Here is a 13,601-nt window from a genome sequence, read left to right as displayed (position 1 = left end):
GGAGTCCATAATCCCCATGTTCTTTGAGATCCAGAACGAGGGTCGACTACACAAATTCTCAATAGAGGCTCCACAAGTTGCAAAGTGTTGTTTTCTGAGGACACGAGTAGTGGAGGACTTGTGTCACAGATCCTAACCCAGCAGATCTTGAGACAGGCCATTGGAGGCTTTGGGCTTGGGAGAGCTGCCCTCTAGCACGAGTGCAGTGGGACCTTGGAGAGTGGTTTTGGAAAGACCTTTTCTCTTCAGCCGACCACCCCGGGATCCCTTTCTTTTAGTACATTGTTCGACTAGGGCGTCACATACTGACAGCACGGAGAGAGGCTCGTCCTCCTGTAGCACCTCATTGGGAGGAGGAGGATCTCACAGCTGAGTTCTTATCAGGCTTTTGGGAGTGGTTGTCTCATAGGCCACAAGTCTTTATTCACCGGTCTTCCCATCAATGAGGACACGACCGTCGAGTCAATGGCTTTACCCTATCCATACTTCAATACTCTGCTCCTTTAGTCTCTTCGTGATTGTTTCCATTGCAAAGACATTTCACTTCAGCAGTTTGAGGTCTTCCACAACTGTTTCTAGCCTTTCCGTGTAGCTTCACCCATTTTGGGTGGCCATGTCTTGTGCATTATTGTAATCAATGGAAATTCAGTTTACCAACAAATAAAAAGTGTGTTTTTTTCTTTTTCTTTTTTGGCGGCAGTGATGGTGGTATGTGTTTTTTTTTTCTTTTATTTTGGGCGGCACGGATGGGGGGGGGGGGGGGGGGTTTGTTATATGTTTAAACTTACTTCCACAATTGCAACACACTGAAAAAGGGACTGCCCTCATAAGAATTCGACATTACCTGAAGTAAAAATCCATCAATAGGGATTCGCTCCAAAGTTGTTATTAAGTAGACGTCGTTGAACTCGTTATTAATAAAAATGCCATTATTTGTCACACTGCACAACATGCAATGCACAAAACATAGATCTCTTCACCATTGTGCTTAAAGCTTGCAAAAAAATCACATGGTATAGTGCTGAATGTGTGTTAGAAAATAGTAACAAAATGTTCAAAATAGTAACCTTCAAAAGTCTCACCACTCTTGAAGATAAACAAATAGTAGCTCAAATGCTTCAAGTGGGAGACTAACACCAAGCTCTTCTTCTAGCTCCCTCCTGCCAACAAAGCAAACTTCACCCTTAAAGCTATTATAGTATAGTAACAAATAGTAATGTTGATGACTTCATTGTCTTAAACAAAGAGATTAAAAAACTGCCACTTTGTAAGGTGTTTTCATCTAGGAGTCTAAATAGAATATCTATAGCAGGACCCAAAATTTGCCTTGTATTTACCTTTATGCAACCAAAACAATACAGTGCTCCTGGCACAGAACTCTTGGAGGCAAGAACTTGCAGCCAACAACAGTTGCATAAATTACTACCAGCCAACACTAGCAAGCAAGAATGTCTATGAAATCAAGGCTGGGAGAGCTCAATAGCCTTATCTTAGAAACCAAAGATCAGACCCTCAATTGTACCGCACTCTGAGCTGCACAAGGAAGAAAAGGCTGCGAGCTTTTCCAAAACTATCCTAGCTGGAAGTCATAAAAACATGAGCTCAAAAGCCATGGGAATAGTGCTGAAAAGCAATACTTGCTCAGACAAAGCTTAATTCCAGACTTAAAACTCTTCAAAATTGGGCAATGCATCCTGATTTTCATAGGGGAGTTGTGACAATTGTAAGCTTGCCTTAAGAGTCTTAATCATAAAAGTACCAAGCAAGTGTGTCCTAGATATGTCATTTCTATAGCAAAGCTTGAATGAAGACACACCATAGTGAAATTAGAATGGTATTTGCTCCCCCCAAGGAGACCTGTCATACCCATTTATACAACCAATCATAAAGGATGCTAGACATGTGGAGCGTCGCTTTTCAACTGTTAACATAGAAATACCCTTTTTTTAAACTTTTACAAGGACAGCTTATGATGATTAAAGGCATCTTATTCAGCACTACTGCCTTGAGTAACCAAGACTTTCGGCAATCCAAGAGTCTTGTATATAAGATAATGCTCGTCTTTTCAATTTTCCGGTTAAAGAAAACTTTCTGAATCTTACCTTTTACCTCATCTTACTGATGAAGGATTTAATATTATTGCAAATCGCTCGTAAATATACCTTGCGGATGAGAGGGACGTGTCCCCAGCAGAAATGTGTCCAGCACTTGATATATCCCAAAGTCCAGGCCATGAATCTTTATTGTCAGCACGCTTTTGCAAGAGCAACTCCCCACTGCTTTCGACATAAATCCATATGTGTACTGCTCTATGATAGTCGCCATCTCGATGTACCTCCGACCTGTATGGAGAGCACATAAGGTAGAAACAAGTTTCAAATGTTCAAGCCCCAAGAGTCGAGTCAAAACTCAGTTTGGCATCTCCAATGGTGTTAAATAATGTTAAATTAAAGAAGATACTAACTAGAGAATCAGAGACCCTATTCATAATGTACAGAACGAGCTTCCAAAATATTACTGTATAAGCATCTAAATTGGTTTTTACATGCCACTACTATCTGAATTGCTGAAGGCTAGAGTACCACATACACCCTCAGCAATATTTCTAGGAAGTATCCAGATCAAGAAGATACGAAACATTTTTGTGATAGAACAGATCTGTAGGGTACTACATTTCGTCCTTATATGCTCAAATCCACTCCATTTTCTCTAGAATGGCAGGAGTGAAAACAGTCACAATACAACATCCAAACCTTTTTAGTTTCCAAATGTATAATGAGCTTTGTCCCCAGACATTGCTTGGACTAAGCTCGTACTTCAGGCATGCTTCAGTCCAGTTGCGTGTAGCTGACCTTGTACAAGATGCTATCTACCAATAATTTTACACTTACTTATGCAAGAGAGTATCAATTTTGAACGAAATACGCCATTGCACAATAGTTTTATAAATGAGGTTATGTATTAGGCATACAGCACCTTTTCAAGTTCTTGCTTAAAATCGGCTCACAAAACAATCCCAAAGGTCTACAAAGAGAGCGCAAAATTGTGTCCTTGCTAATATTGTCCCCACATCCAAATTGGCCTAAAACCCATTCTCAAACACTTACTATATGCATGATCTGAAAGTTCAATAGAGATATTACAACATGTGGTGCATGCATTTGAGACTAGCAAAGATCATGGGAGAAAATAAGAGAATAAGAGGTCTTGCAAAAACTCGTCTAAGATGCGTGTATGAGCTCCAATTGAAAAGCACTTAAGCATGCACCATAGTTGACACATACAGTCATGTACGACGGGTACACGTACAAAGACGTGCGATACTAGTCGAATTAAAGACGCAGGTTGACGTAACGTACGATGCAAAAAAAAAACCATACATCTTTAGAGCTTAAAAGTTACAGGAGAGACTAAACCAAGAAGTTCTCAAACGTAAGGGTCAAAAATTTAGAACGTGATAGTTCGGAAAAATAAGAATAATGATCATTGATTGCATTTGCCAATAATAAGTAGAGAGATACAAGTGACAAAAAGCAGTACTAAGTACCAAAAAGTAGTGACAACTCATGGCCCATAGGTGATAACTTTAACGCATAAAGAGAGTTCCTAAGTGCTCATATCGCTCTCATCACCGGAGTTGGGGGTCCGAGCTTGAGCTTGAGGTATTGGAATCATCCTCATCACTACATGAATCAGATGCACTAGATGCAAGACCATAATCTCCCTCACTAAGGATGTTGCCCTCATCATCAAACTCTAGCTCTCTAGGATCCGTAGGCCTAGAAATGGGCACATTCTCCAAAGTGGTGGCCGCCATAGTAGATCCGCTACCCGAGCCTCGCCGCACATAGATCCTAGGTGTTTGTGCCGATGCTCTACCACTCCCACGAGCAACCTAAGTCGAAGCTCCTCTACTTGCTCTTGTCGATGCTCCTCTACTTGCTCTTGTCGATGCTCGCACAACCACCTTCTTGCGGGACCGTGTGCGAGAGACACAGCGATCTATCTCCTCCAACTCCAAGTAGAGGTCTTGAAATATTTGCTCCTCTGGATCGCGCTCTTTGTTGAGACTCTTAAGACTCTCAATGGAGTGCTTGCATTCATCTACATTGACCTGTGCCAGCTTGATTACCTGCCTAGCCATTGGCATCTCATGCATAGACCGCAACATATGGAAATTAAAGCGACAATAGATCAGCCGCTCCAATTTCTTTGTAGAGAGCTTGTTGCGGATCTTGGTGTGTATGAGAGAATATGCCCACCAATTCCGCTCATACACACCGGATGAGTAATCCTAGAGCAAGTAGAAGAGAGGCGTGAGATTTGATCCCTAATTTGGATACTCACGTCTGAAACACGGAACGGATCCGGAACGGGAAATTAGGAAGGGAACGGGAAACGGGGACCTGAAAATGGCCATTCCTTGTCACTATGAATGCCGCCCTTTGAAGGTGAGGCAATTAATAGCCAAAACATTCCCACCAATAGAGGCTTCACTAAGGAATCCCTCTTCCAGCACACGCAGGAAGCGAATGCGGTGCCCCTTTGGTCTCCATCGTTGATGAGCTCTTGAAGAAACTCTCCATGGTGTTCTTCTTTGAGTATCTTTGGAAGGTACTTGTCCCGCTCCTCTTGAAGTGCTTAATCCGCAAAGATGGATGGCTTTTTGAAAGCGGAACGCAAGAGGGCGGCAAAACCATGGATTGGTCGCCTCATCCGATTCCACCGCTTTTTTACAAGAAAAGACAATGTTCTCTCTCTTTGGAAAGTCCTCCAACACATCACTACAAAGAGAGAGAAAGAGAGAATAATTAGAGTTGTCATTGATCAAGCATGGAAGGGTAGGTAGTTACTAGCATATAGAAAATAGTAGAGGATTATAATTGTTTACCATTATCCATCGCGTGCTCCATTGAGAATGGTGGACCTCTCAATCTCTTTGTAAGCCTCCTCCATGAAGTAGAAAAGGAGACCTATGGTAGCCCCTTCCATGTCGGTCATCCAAAGCACCTTGTACAATGGTAAGACCACAATGACAAGACCTTAGACGGCTTGCCAAAAGTCCTCCTTCAAGGAAAGCCGTTGGATGGATTTTGTATCTTGTTGTGCCGGTTGTGTCTCTCCTTCTATCCATGCTTTGAATTCATCCGAGACCATTGTATTTTGCAAGTTGGTTTGCAGATCATAGAGGCGCTCAAGGAGGAGCCACATAGCGGCAAAGCGTGTTCCGGAAGGCTTCTTCAACTCCAAGTCGGAGTAAGTGTGATATATCGCAAGTACTCTCACCTTTTTATTGACAAAGTTGACAATTGAGAGGGCTTGGGTTATAATATCCTTCACCCAAGGTAGGTTGCCAATGTCCTCCATGAGAAGGTCAATGCAATGAGATGCACATGGAGTCCATGCTATGGACGGAAACTCCGCCTCTAGCTTTTTGGCCATGGAAGCACAATTGGAGGCATTGTCGGTGATTACTTGAATGACGTTGCTTGCACCGATCTACATATGGAAGAAAGGAAAGTGAGAAGGTCCAATGCAAAAGGCAAAAGAGATAAAGATAGTAGATACTTGCAAGTAGAAACATGAAATTTTACCTCCATTATGGCTTGACAGACGTAGCGGTATATAAAGACACCCGTGACCTTCTTTCCCCTTGCTCCCGCATCAACCGCTCGCAAGAAGTAGGTGCCAAGAGGGCATGAGACAAGGATATTAATGATGCCCCTCTTCTTGTGGTCACTCCATCAATTCAAGAGAATAGAGCATCCATACTTTTTCCATCCGGAACGCACAAGGTCAAGAGACTTGTCGATTCGTGCCCTCTCTTCATCAAGCTTCTTGGTGCGCATGCTCACATGGACCAACCGCAGCAATAGCCTTCACCCTACGTTTCCAACGGTTCGTATGAAGAATATGGAAAGAGAGATTGCACTCAATGATGGTGCGTGCAATCTCTATCTTGTTACCATATACATGTGGTAGTAATGTGTGTGAACACACTTAGGACCGCTGGGGCATTTTTTCCCTCTTTAAGAGGTTTTTTTCCCCGTGCATTGTATATACACCCATTCATTCTAGGGCTATCTATCTTTCCATTGCACACTAAGTAATACACTCTCTGTTGTGTGCCTTGAGCTTCCTTCGTCTTCTCCAAGCTATGTGTGTTTTTCTCCAACCCTAATTCCAACAATTTGTATCAGAGTAGGTTGCGTCCTCCCGGGCTTAGTTGCCGGCAGCTCCAACACATGCCTAGTCTCTTTCTCCGATTTCAGTGAGCTTTGGCAAGCGTCGCAGGTCGACAAAAATTTCGGGTGTGCTCGTAGAGCTTGCTCAGATTTTTGATTCGGGCTCATTTTGGCCTCCGTTTCCACTACAGGCAGTACTGCACAGGCTATTTCGTCATTTTGTGCAGAATTTCTGTCAGTGCCATTTTTTGCATAACAGGTCCCTTACAATCTTCAACGGTTTGTGCTATATAGCACGTGTTGTTCCCGCTTCGTTTCTCCTCTTTTCGGGCACTTTTCACATCAAGTGCAGCATTTACCATGGCTGACAACAACACAGATGTCTTCAAGATGTTTGCTACTAAGGACAGATTGGATGGGGACAATACCCTATGTGGGCTTACATGATGCAACATGTTCTTGTATCAAAGGGCGTCTGGAATATTGTGCAGGGCATTGATGTACGTCCTGGTTCTGAGGATGTAGGCGATGTTGAGGATGTTGCAGGTCTTGCTGCAAGGATTGCTTGTAAGGTGCAGCGGAATGAATGTTGAACTTTGCTCAAGATGAGTGCTCCGAACTGTGCTCAAGGTTCCTTTTTTTCTTATGGAAGGGAGAGCCTTCCGTTCTTTAATGAGAGAGTGCAATGGACACAAACAAAGTGAATGGACACTGTGCGTGAAAGTGCATGAGACTGAGAGATAGAGAGAGAAGAGAATTCGACACCAGGGAGTTTTAACCCTCCTACGAAGGCCCCACTCTCGATGGCGAGAGTGGTCTACTATTGATTGCACAATCTGGTACAAGTCTAGGTGGATGCTAACTGATGCAAGTCTAATGGGCTATGTCGATGTCGACGGTGGCGATGATGGGACCGAGTCTATGGCTGAACACTGAGTGCTTCGAAACCCTGTTGTACTGCTGTCCAAAAATGCCAAGGCTGTGGTATGAAAACGCTGATCTTGCTGGCTGTTTTGGCCTGCCTGTTGCTGCAAGTAACATTGTCCTATGGCTAAGGATCTGCTGCTGAAAACGCTGCCTGTTGGGCTGTCAAACGCTGAATAGGCTGGCAGAAAACGCTATGTGCTGAGGGCTAGAAAACGCTGCACAGGCTGGCTGAAAAACGCTATGTGCTGAGGGATGTTGGCAATCAAGCTACCTGTTGAAAACCCCAGGGATCTTGCGTGTAAAACGCTGGAATTGTTGGGGGGAAACGCCAGAGATCTTGTGTATAAAACGCCGCATAGGCTAAGGGAAAACGCCACCCAAGGGGGAAGTCCTGCTTGAGAGAGAGAGGGGGAACCTGCTGCACTTGTGCCTGTTGTTCTCCTTCTCTTCTGCCAATTAGCGTAATCCTAGGTTTGCTTATATATTATCTTACCCATTTTGCCCTACTCAGTTCCCAACAAAAGTCACTTAAAATAATAAGTGAAAAATGTCAAAAATAGGAAAAATAGATTTAATGCACTGGAAAATGCTCCTGATGGATTCTGTTCGATTCTGATGATGATGTTGATGATCATGTTGTGTGCAACCAGAGGATATGCATCTACTCTAAGTGCCTCAGCATGCACGGTCTGCGAACACTCACAAAAGTGCCAGAACACTTCCTAAACTAGACTGACTTCCTAAACTAGACTGACTGGACTTGTTGAACCCTTGTCATGCTGTAGCTTGTCCACGGACACATAGGGTTGGATGTGTCATGTGACATCCCCTCCTTTTTAAAGTGAGGTACTGGTACCGAGCTGCATGGCTTCCTTGTAGTCTGCCAACAACTCTCGATAATCGTTGAAAAACGCTTCATCCACCCACACTGCTTCGTGGGTTCCTCGATCCTTGAACTTCAAAAAGTATTGTCTCACTTGCTTCTTCGAACCATGTCGAAATCGATGCAACAACACTTGCTCCGGCTCCATGACTTCAGCTTCATCTATGATCTCTGGTTCTTCTTCATCCGAAATGTCCTTTGGAGGTGTTCCCTGTAACACTTTCAACCACGAAACATGGAAAACGTTGTGCATTGACCATGAGTTAGGAAACTGCAATTTCTTTGAGACCTCATTTATCTTATTAATGACTCGAAAAGGACTATACATTCGAAAAGATAACGTGGGACACTTCTTTCCAACTTGCTTAAGCCGTTGCTTCAAGATTCTTAAATACACTCAATCCCCTTCCTTGATCGAAACATCCTGACGATGCTTATTAGCCTGCCGTGAATAAGATTCATGAGCCTTGCTTAGCCGAAGCTTCACACTCTCAGAAATCTCATCCAATGACTCACTTTCAACATTGGCATCAGGCATTTGACTGACCGAGCGAGTCAAAAGTGACTGGAATAGAGGGCCAAAAGCTGCCTCATACGGAGTTCGACCAATGGCACACAAAAAAGAGTTATTCAAAATAACATAAACCAATGGAGGATAAAGCTCCCATTGAGACTGTTGATCATGCACATATGACATTAAAACACCAAAAGCCAATTGATTGTAAATCTCTATCTGAACATCAAATTGTGGATGAAAAGCCGATGAAAAATTCAACTTAGTGCCAAAATTTTCAAACAGTGCGCACCAAAAATTCAACGTGAACTTAACATCCCTATCTCAAATAATTGATTTTGGCAAACCACAAAGGGGATACCAATGCTTAATGGATCTTCTGCGGTGACTGTGGCTTTACAAGGAATCAACATGCAAAACTTGCTGAAACGATCGACAATTGTCAAACATTGAGTGTTCCTTGAATGAAAACTTGGTGAAAGGTTAGTCACAAAATCCATGGAAATATCTTGAAAAGGTCCATCGGGAATAGGCAGCGGAAGTAAGAGGGGCCTTGTTGCTTACCCCTAGGAGCTTTTACCCTTTGACATATAGTGTACTGAGTGACATAACGAAACATATCCTTTCGCATTTTAGGCCAATAAAAGAATATTTCTATTTTTTCCAAAGTGGTGGTCATTCCCCTATGCCCACCCGTAAGAGAATCATGTGCATCATGTAATATGGTTGGCCTGAGAGAGAAAAACACACATAAACGTTGACGAAAATACAACAAACCATCACGAATTAGATAGTTGCTTGGCCCTTGGGGAGCCAGAGCCTGCAACAAATGCTTACCAAACTCGGAATCCGCATACTGATTCTTCATGTTGTCAAAAGACACACCCTGAATAGAAAATGTGGACCTTGACTCAAGAGCCAAAATCTGTCCTTTGCGACTCGACGCATCTTCAACAGGGTTAGCTTTTCCAGGCACATACTCAACCAAACATCCAAATTGCTCAAAAAATTATGACCACCGTGCTTGGCGATCACTCCAATGTGCACTAGGCATAGACTGGAGCCACTTGAGGGCTTGATGATCTGTGCGAATTGTAAACTCTCTACCATACAGAAAATACTTCCAATGCTTAAGAGAGTGAATGACAGACAAAAAATCTTTATCATAAATTGAATAATTCTTTTCAGCACTATTGAGCTTCCGGCTAAGGAAAGCTACAGGACGACCATGTTGCTGAAGCACAGCGCCTATGGCGACATTGCTCGCATCCGTCCATACCTCAAAGGGATCATCCCAAGAGACAAGGATAAGACACGGTGCTTCTGTCACCGTAACCTTGAGAGCTGCGAAAGCCTCAATGGCTGCTTCGGGCAAGTCTACGCGCTGACGGCGAGTCTTGACCCCTTTCGAAACATCAGTCATAGGTGCGGCAATGCGTGCAAAATTCTCTATGTGCGAACTATATGCGTGACATAAACCAAGAAAAGAACGCACATCATATGCACTTTTGGGCAAATCCCAATTACGAACCTGTTCCACCTTCGCGGGATCTAGCTCGACGCCTTCTGCAGAAATGATATAACCCAGATAAGTGACTTCAATAAGAAAAAATTCAGACTTCTTAGCTGCAATGTACAATTGACACTCATCCAACGGATTAGTACCCTTGCAACATCCTTTTCATGTTGTTCCCACGATGCAAAAAAAATGAGAATATCATCAAGAAAGATGAACACACATACACCAACCATATCGCCGAAACGGCCTACCATGAGACGATTAAATGTACCCACGGCACCTGTCAATCCAAAAGGCATAACAATATACTCCCATTGCCCTCGCTCGGTGCGAAAAGCGGTCTTGAAGATGTCGCCTTTGAATACTCGTACCTGATGGTATCCACTCTTGAGATCGACCTTGCTGAAAACCTTTGCCCATTTGAGCCTATCTAGGATATACTCAATACGAGGCATCGGAAACTTGTTCTTGACGTTCATCTTGTTCAATGCCTTGTAATCAGCACACAAACGGGACGAACCATCCTTCTTGCGAACAAACAAAATAGGAGCAGCAAAAGGACTTACACTAGGACGTATGAATCCTCTGGCCACTAACTCCGTGAGTTGTAGCTCTAACTCTTCCTCCTGTGTCTTGTTCAAACGGTAGGGAGCCTTACTGACTCGTTGTGCCCTCTCCCTAAGCTCGATGCGATGGTCCTCCAACTGCTTGAATGGGAGACGGGGTGGCAGATCATCCTACAAAAAGAGATGCTTAAACTTGGTAAACAAATCGGAATACTTAGCTGGAGCCTGAATACTTTGAGAAACTAGAGCAGCATAGATGAATGGCGCTTGTGCTCTTCGTTGTAATTCACGCTTTACCTACACATGAGAAATGAGAGGCAAAGAATGCATACTCTCCTCAGCACGAATGATGATGGGGGAGTCCGTCTTGCATTTAATGTGAGAGTGTTGGCCTCCCAATCAATGAGAGGGTTATGCTCACGAAACCATCTAATGCCCAAAAGCATATCACATCCTCAAAGAGAAGACACGAGAAATTTCCTACGGAAAGCAGCTTGCTGAACTGTAAACAACACATCAAGGCACTCTTTCGTGATGAGAGAGTCCATCCTGGGAGCGAAGCCAGAAACCTCGAGAGGAGATTTCTCACTAACCTTTAGGCGGGCTCTCTCAACAAGAGAGACACTAATCACATCATGCATACTGTCTGGATCAAACAATATGATAAAACGTTGGTCCTTTACATGACCATAACACTTCATGAGAGACTCATCAATGTGTGTGTGAGAGACATGACAAGATTCAGCTTGGTTCATTAAAGTGCTTGTGTTGGTTGTGTGTGTCTTTGGTTCTTTAGGTGGGGCTGTCTTAGGACAAGCCTTCTTAATGTGACCCTTGACGTGACATTGATAACATCTACCTTCCTTAGCATAAATCACATGTTTTCAAGCCATGATGTATCCTCCTACAATTCCTTGTGCAGCTTTTTCATCCGGGGTTAGCTTAGGTTTTGCAAGTGCTTTAGCTTTACCCTTAGATTCATTTGGAGAGTTCTTTTCCGAAGAATTAGAGGAAGATGGGTTAGAAGAGTTACCATTCTTATCGTGCTAGGTACTGAGGAGGCATAAACCGCGCCTTGAGCTTGTCTTGGTAGTCGGCCCAATTGAAGGAAAGGGGCACTTCTTCGTCAGCTTCCTCTAGGTGAGCGGCTAGCTGTGCCTCTTGCCATGCATTGTACCAATAGATGGCATCACGGGCAAGGTACATAGCTACCGTCAAAACCTTGCTATTCCTTGTCTTCTTAGTTGTCGCAAAATAAGCATTAAATTGATGCAACCAAGAATGAATAACACTAGCATCCATCTTACCATCATACTTACTGAATGTCAACTTCTCGATGACAAGGTTGTCGGAGTCTTCGTCAGCTTCCTCTAGGTGCGCGGCTAGCTGTGCCTCTTGCCATGCGTTGTACCAATAGATCGCATCACAGGCAAGGTACATAGCTACCGTCAAAACCTTGCTATTCCTTGTCTTCTTAGTTGTCGCAAAATAAGCATTAAATTGATGCAACCAAGAATGAATAACACTAGCATCCATCTTACCATCATACTTACTGAACGTCAACTTCTCGATAACAAGGTTGTTGGAGTCTGAATCTTGGCTTGCGCCACTTGATGAGCGACCAACATCTTTGGCCAGTTCGAGTTCCGAGGTGAGGACATGTAGTACCAAGTCGTTCATGCGTTGTTCTCTCTGGGCCTCACCCTCTAACTCCAAGACTGCTCACGCTCATACTCCATAGTAGCCTTTCTTTCTTCAGCCGCTTCCTTTCTTGCGTCGGCTGCCAAGCGTGCTTGCACAAGCTCACGCTCAATAGTAGCCTTTCTTTCTTCGGCCGCCAAGCGAGCGTGCTCCAAGTCGGCCTTTCTTGCCGCTTTTTTTCTTTCCATTCCTCGGCCGCTAAGCAATCGCGATCCTGTCTGTCTTGGCGGTCACGCTCTGCGGCAATGCGAGTCGCCTCTTGCTTTGCCATCATATCCATCATCGACTTAATCAAAGCCTCCATGGAATTTGGTGCAATTCCTGGCGTAGATGGCGAAGGGGGAGGGTCAAGAAAACCTCCATGGTGAGGAAATTCTTCTTCACTACTTTCATGCCCATCACCTCCATGCGAAGTATCCATTCCGCTTCGGGTGATGACCATACATTGTGCTCTTTGGTTCTTAAGTTCACGAGGAACTTGGGTTCTTGTGTGCCGCTAAGTGCATAGTCCGCTCTCAATGAGTGAAAAGAGGCACAAGGGGAGACTGGACAAGACCTTCTTTCTTGGGTTTCCTGTCACTCTTCAAAAACACAGTTAGGAATCGACACGCCCAAGTGAACTTGGGTTCATGCAATCAACAAGCGAAAAAAAAAAAAAAAAAAAGTGGTTCTTGTGGTTTTTTCCTTGAGTGATACAGAACACTGTCAAAGCTCTGATACCAATGTAAGGTGCAGCGGAATGAATGTTGAACTTTGCTCAAGATGAGTGCTCCGAACTCTGCTCAAGGTTCCTTTTTTTCTTATGGAAGGGAGAGCCTTCCGTTCTTTAATGAGAGCGTGCAATGGACACAAACAAAGTGAATGGACACTATCCGTGAAAGTGCATGAGACTGAGAGATAGAGAGAGTAGAGAATACGACACCAGGGAGTTGTAAACCCTCCTCTGAAGGCCCCACTCTCGATGGCAAGAGTGGTCTACTATTGATTGCACAATCTGGTACTAGTGTAGGTGGATGCTAACTGATGCAAGTCTAATGAGCTATGTCGATGTCGACGGTGGCGATGACGGGACCGAGTCTATGGCTGAACACTGAGTGCTTCAAAACCCTGTTGTACTGCTGTCCAGAAACGCCAAGGCTGTGGTATGAAAACGCTGATCTTGCTGGCTGTTTTGGCATGTCTCCTGCTGCAAGTAACGCTGGTATAGCCAAAGTGTGTCGACTCTAGAAGGTGGCATGGACAGATATGTGCAGGCTAGCGGAAGCATGGCAAAAGGATGGAGCAGCTAAGAAGATCATGGGATGAC

General features: G+C 44.0%; 1 protein-coding gene and 1 pseudogene across 6 annotated transcripts in view; both read right to left on the bottom strand.

Moving 5' to 3' along the window:
- Positions 1-13,601, bottom strand: part of NUDT3 (nudix hydrolase homolog 3) — a 186,887-nt gene that overhangs the window by 143,630 nt on the left and 29,656 nt on the right. For 4 of the 6 annotated variants that reach the window (XR_015185962.1, XR_015185961.1, XM_086496538.1 and 1 more), the window contains exons 2-4: positions 2,163-2,342; positions 1,083-1,160; positions 845-941 (exon numbers count right to left, since the gene is read on the bottom strand). Coding sequence is in view for 4 of the 6 variants with exons in the window: in XM_086496538.1 (XP_086352664.1) it covers positions 845-941; positions 1,083-1,160; positions 2,163-2,342 (355 nt within the window). In the remaining 2 variants the exon portion in view is untranslated. Of the gene's footprint in view, positions 1-844; positions 942-1,082; positions 1,177-2,162; positions 2,343-13,601 lie in introns of all 6 variants that reach the window. The other 2 variants (XM_086496539.1, XM_086496540.1) reach the window with 1 other exon arrangement.
- Positions 3,629-4,243, bottom strand: LOC147427565 (uncharacterized; annotated as a pseudogene).

The sequence above is a fragment of the Adiantum capillus-veneris genome, chromosome 23 (assembly GCF_014529385.1).
Source record: "Adiantum capillus-veneris isolate H3 chromosome 23, ASM1452938v2, whole genome shotgun sequence".
In the NCBI taxonomy this organism is placed as follows: Eukaryota; Viridiplantae; Streptophyta; class Polypodiopsida; order Polypodiales; family Pteridaceae; genus Adiantum; species Adiantum capillus-veneris.
This window is presented reverse-complemented; position numbering and strand designations above follow the sequence as displayed.